At 43.3% G+C, this 6,000-nt stretch overlaps 1 protein-coding gene across 1 annotated transcript; it reads right to left on the bottom strand.

Annotated features, from left to right (window-relative positions):
• Positions 1-263: 263 nt before the first annotated feature.
• On the bottom strand, positions 264-3,837 carry id4 (inhibitor of DNA binding 4). The gene is made up of 3 exons (XM_040013103.1): positions 3,097-3,837; positions 2,457-2,522; positions 264-1,760 (listed from the first exon to the last, which is right to left on the bottom strand). Exons 1-2 carry the CDS (start codon positions 3,472-3,474, stop codon positions 2,475-2,477), a joined length of 426 nt encoding a protein of 141 aa, XP_039869037.1. The 5' UTR covers positions 3,475-3,837; the 3' UTR covers positions 264-1,760; positions 2,457-2,474.
• Positions 3,838-6,000: the final 2,163 nt, after the last annotated feature.

The following is a 6,000-nucleotide window of genomic DNA, read 5'->3' as shown; positions in this document are numbered from 1 at the left end:
GTGATCCTGCTGTTGTTGCAGCCGTGTGTGTGCGGCTGAATTAATAAAGGCTCAGAAAACAAAAGGCTTAAACCCTAAATCCTGTAAAGCAGGTTTAAGGACTAACAGTATGAGAAGTCTGCAACATACTAACTTTACCCTCCCTTTATTTTCCAGGGAACTAAATGAATAAATTACACTGCACCTCTCTCCTTCTCAGCACTTCAGGTGCCAGTGAAATAAACCGCAATGCGCCCCCTGAGACAACACTCGAGACGACACAATTCTTCCTGGAAACTTTTAATTGTTTTGACAACTCCTCATAAGCCAGTGAAGGTCAAGTCCAACAGTGCAGCTGACAGTAATGTACAAGTGCCCTCTCACACTGGCAGGAGGGTGGTGAGGTAAATTCGGTGTTCAATGTCATGAAAAATAAAGATTCTTGTTTTCTTCTCTCCACTTTTATATTAATAATGACTGGATAACTCTCCAGACTTTTCACGTCAGACGTCTCCGTTCCAAAGAACAACAACAGCAAAAAAAAAAAGAGAGTCTGTTAATGTTCACATTTGGAACCAATTTATAACCAAAGTTTAATGATTTCTTGGCGTCAATCATTAACTTCTCAAGGAGAGGCTCTGATTGCACAAATCTGAGAGACATTGTGTTGCAGTGATTTTTTTTTACATCGTAAACACTGTAAGAAGTGCTGTAGTTAATATGATCACTTTTTAACAAGAGTGCAATGTAACAGAATCAAATTAAGCCCCCCTCTCTTTTTCTTTTCTTTCTTTCTTTTTTTTATAGATCAAACAGCAGGCCCACCCATCTCTCTGAGTGGGTCAAAGCTGTCAAAGTAAATGTGTACAAAAAAAAAAAAGATTCAAGAGAAAGCTGAGCAGGTCAAATAATCAAAGAACTCGTGTTTGAACTCCACCACATATCTACACAGGCAGGGCTGCTTCAGTGCACATTCAATATCTCTGCAATGAGCATGACATGCTACATATTAAACTAGTCCAAAGAACACTGCAAAGAGTTAACTGATATCATCATGTGAGGACATTATTGGCAGAGCAAAACCACGTTCATTCACTAAAGTGTAAACACAATATTTACATAATGACAGGAAAAAAAAGGTTTTAATAAAAATATCTTATAATTACAATAGTCTATTTTAAGCATATAAGTCTTCCTTTCACATACTTTTATAGAACATTTGCGTCTCTATATTTACAATCGTATTTGTCTCGAATCGGAATTGTTCTTCTTTACAATATCAAACATTTTAAGAAACCAGGGATGGCAATCCCTGTTCAACACAAATCATCTATTTTAAACAATAGATGTCCAAAAAAAAAACATGTACAAGGATTTTTCGCAGTTTAGTAAAGCTTTAAACTGGAGTCATTTTTAGTTACTCTTTAAGCACAATTCACAAACAGTTTTCATAGCTGTTGATAGATGGGTTTCCAACAACAACAACAACAACAACAACAAAAAACTTGTCAGCATGGGGATCCCATATTTTCACTCTTTTTGGGGGGAAAAAAAGTGACAAGAAGTGAGAGCAACTTAAGCAGGAGGAAGGATGGGGAGATGTCTACACACTGAGTCCTTGTTCAATGGAACAAAAAAAAAACCTGATATGAATAGTGATTTTATTTGGGTTTAATTCCTCCCAGCGGTTTTGAAATCCCCTTGTGATTGTGCCTCCAGTTGGGTGTGAGTCCCTGGCGAAGCTTTGCTGGCTTTGGAGCGGCTCTGTGCAGCCTGCACACCTGTGGAGGGGATGAATAGAGGCGAGGGGGGGTGAGCTGCAAAGCTCCAGACTGACTGGCGCCACCGACAAAACAGAGGCCATGCTTGATCAGCAACCCAAAACAAACCAGGTCAAACAACAACCACACAGCACCTTGGGCTGTTCGGCAAGGCTGGCGAGGACCAGCCGGGACTTTCTAGAAGGCTGTGGAGTGTCTCGCTGTAACACACACCACCTACATTCTCTTAGTCCTGTCCAGGTGTGTTTGAATTCAGTGCTGTAAATCTGGTTTAAAAGCCAGGAACTGAGCAGAGTGTATATGACACTGAGCCAGAGAGAGGGGGAGGAAAGAAAGTGTGTGTTTGTGCATGTGTGTAAGAATGAAAGAGAGGGCAAGCTGAGGTTTTAACCCTCTCTTCTTCTGAGATTGCTACACCAGTGACAGTTATTGCGCAAAGCACAGCTGCATCTGAGACTGGTGCCGATTTCATGTTCCTCAATTATTATTTTCCCTGACATCTACTGGCCTCCCCAGAGCACTCTAGAGATTGTCAATCTACACCACATATAGGCTACAGTATTCAAATTACTGAGGATGTCTCACTAACCACCACGGTTGCATTTTTTTATGTTTATAAAAAATAAATGCATAAAAAATTAATAATGTTCACAAATATTTAAAATAATATAGCAATAATATTTTACACCCACTTACCAATGCAGTGCTCAAGTCTCAGCGACATAAAATCGAGTCCTCCGGCTTTTTGACTATAGACGTCCTCTACAGAAAGATAAAGAAGAGAAACAACACGTGAAACGATGTCGCGCTTTGGATGACAAAACTAAATAAAGGCAAGGCCCTGGAAATAATAATAATAAATGGCATACAGCAGAGCGGCAGAAAATTAGCCGGCTATATCTCCCATAATAAATTCTCTTATAGGCTATTGAATAACAAATTGCCCTTATTGTGCGCAGTGGAGTGGGCTGCGGGCTGAGGTACTTCACCAATCCTGGAATAAGGTGGGCCTCTGACACACACTGCCATTATCATGCAAATCATACGGCCCGCAATCAAGTGCGCAATCTAACCCACGTCAAATGCGATTTTTACGCATGATTTTTCAAGCCTCTGATAAGTGCTGTATGACATTCTGATTTTTTTTCTGTCCTTTTTCACTAACACTGCAAGGACAATGACACATAACGAGTATGACGTGCTTTGTCTGAGTCTGAGTGGCGAACGGCAGTCTGGCACCGGGAGGTAAACTGGGGTCCCCCCCCCACCTCCTCCTCCCCGGTCAGTCCCGGTGAAAACGGGGCGAACCGAGAGGCTCCTCCTGACTCCAGCTTACCTGGTGCTGATCAATGTTGAGCACCGTCAGTGGTGTCCTGCTGGGGTTCGAGGCTCGAGGAGGGCAGGTCCCGGTCAACTGAGGCTGTTGTTTATGTAGAGAAGGGTGCGTCTCCAGGGCCAGCTGCAGGTCCAGAATGTAGTCTATGACATGCTGGAGGATCTCCACTTTGCTGACTTTCTTATCCTGCGGAATGGTGGGCACCAGGCGCTTCAGCCGGCTGTAGCAGTCGTTCATGTCGTACTGCAGGCAGAACAGGTCCTCTTCTTCCATCCTGCACCGGGCGATGTTGAGGCTCTGCTTCGACAGATAGTGCAGGGAGAGCTGGCTGCCGCTGGAGGAGGAGTCCTGGGGGCGGACTGGAGTAACAGCCTTCATCTTAGATAACCGACGGCTCAGAGAGAAGCAACGACAAATCGAGCAATTACACTACTGGTGTCGAGAGGTATTTTAAGATTATAGCACGTCGCTGTTAACACAGAAAAAAACTAATACGGCCGCAAATTAGAGAGAGAATAAGATAACGAAAAGGCGGAATTGTAGCCTGTCAACACATCCCGTTGAGCTTCGTAGTTCCTCCTACTTCAGCAGGCTCGATGTGAAAGGAATGAATAGATTTCCTACATTTATAGAGGAGAGGGGAGGCGCCTATCCAGCCGGCTGACAGATCAGGGAGAGAAGCTGGTCAATCACCAGCAGTCCGCTGCCCACCGACCCGACAACGGAGCCGAGAAAAAGGCGTGTCTCATTCTCTGTGCGCTGCGGTGGGCTGTCTATCGGTAGGAGGAGTGTGTGTGTGTGTGTGCACGCGTGACTGACTGAGAGAGAGAAAGAGAGTGGCGATCGAAAGCAATGAATTACAGCGACGGTATACTGCCGCCGTCCAAAGGCAAAAGTCTCAATTTGTCTTTTTGACCAGCGGTACAAGGGGTCTGTCTTAAAGGAGCAAATATGGGATCGATCCTGACAGAGGTGATGGTATATATGCACAATTCACCAGGCTGATTAGCGCTGGATTGCATCTTTAGTGTCGTAGTCATTGATGCGTAATTACGCACAGCCTCGCTGGTATTGATCTCTCCGGTGACAGATGATCCCGAGCCAATCTACCTGCACATAAAAAAAACAAAACAAAAAACAAATAAACGACCCCCCCCCCCCCCCCCCCAAACAAAAATATAATTCTAAACTAAAGCTTTAAATAAACATTAGCGTCTGTTACAATCAGCAGTAAGTTTTCTGGTCCTAGTGAGATCTTTTATCAAATGAGGTGCTGTTAATACAACATTCTATTCGAATTTTGTTACACATATGTTTTTAATCAGATTTATTTTGAGAAAGAAAGAGAGAGAGAAAGAAATCATTCTAGTTCATCGTAATCGTCGACTGAATGAATTGTTATGACTTCATAAAACAAACAAAAAGACTTTTGTCTCAGCTTTTCCTGCAGGGCTGCAGCTCTAGGGGAGGCTGGACAGGCCAATTTGGCGGCGCCTCCTTGCCATTCCCTGCCCCAGCTGTGCGTTATTGTGCCTCCAACATTCCTCCGCTCTCCGGGCCGCGTCGCCGCTCCGCTCCCTCCTTTACAGCCGCCTATTGAGTCGCCCCGCCGGGCAGACAGCCTGGCGCCACGCATCGGGACCTCATCCACTCACACCCAACTCTTTTTTCTTTCTTTCTTTCTTTCTTTCTTTCTTTCTTTCTTTCTTTCTTTCTTTCTTTCTTTCTTTCTTTCTTTCTTTCGGGCAAATTGCCAAGACAACATTAACGCTACCTTCCAGCTCCTGGAGACCTGAGGTCTGAGTGTAGCAGGGATGACATCCACCTTCTTTTTAAGGTTTAATGTCCCAGACTTTATGGGAATCTCTACATTCTCCCCAGTCATGAATATTGAAAAGCTTAAATGGCTTTAAATGGGCATTTTCCTCTTGTCTCCCACCCTCTGTCTCTCTGTTTTTTTTGTTGCCATGGGAAGTGACTATTCTGCTCAGTAATGTTTGCAACCATGTTTGGCTCAAGGGCTACCATCAAAGGGATCAGTGGTCTGCAGCTTTGATGGTAGTCCTTCCACAAGCAAGATGGTGCATGAAGTCTCCATACATGACAGGCAGGTGATGGACGAGGTCTATCAGCAAAACACTGTCCCATTTGGCCTCAGCAATGATTCAGTGATCCTGCTATTTTGACCATTTATGTCCACAATGAAATAAAAAGTTGGAGATTTTACTCAGTTTAGATTCCAGGGTTCTGGCATCCTTACTTAAGGCTAATGGGATGCAAAATGTTACCGCCAAGAAAACTAGCGCCCCCCTGTCGGCAAAATAATTCATCTTAAGTTTTCATGAAATTGTAAACGGGCTAAAAACAGAAGAATTTATGGGACTGATGTGAGGTATTCAAATGCATTTTTCTCAGGGAATCCTCAGTTGGTTACTATTTAAGGACTTAGCAACCAAACTGCAACATTTTGTTGATTTGTTGGGACCTTTTCTAATTTCATTGTCCTTCTTGTGTTAATGCAAAAGCAGCTTCAGTAACTGCAAATGAAACACACTTTGATTATACTTGTGTATTCATGACTGACACTACCTTTGAAGGTGAGACGATATCATAGCAAATGAGAATCAGAGAAACGTTATTAATCCCAGAAGGAAACTGAGGTGCCATAGCAGCATACATACAACAGACAACAAAGCAATCGTATAAAATCAAGTGTAGGAATAGGGCTAAAAATAGATTAGTATAGAGATATAAATATAAAATTACATTACAGGTGTAATGGGTGCACGGGTGGGCAAATTTACCTTTTGGTGTACAGAAAGTGACAGAGTGCAGTGAGGTGTGTTCAGTCCAGTTCAATATGTTAAGGTCTGAGGTAGACGAGTTGAACAGTCTGCTAACAGC

The sequence above is a fragment of the Simochromis diagramma genome, unplaced genomic scaffold (genome assembly GCF_900408965.1).
Source record: "Simochromis diagramma unplaced genomic scaffold, fSimDia1.1 OVJJ01000618.1, whole genome shotgun sequence".
In the NCBI taxonomy this organism is placed as follows: domain Eukaryota; kingdom Metazoa; phylum Chordata; class Actinopteri; order Cichliformes; family Cichlidae; genus Simochromis; species Simochromis diagramma.
Note: the sequence above shows the minus strand (reverse complement) of the source record. Positions and strands in the feature narration are given on the sequence as shown.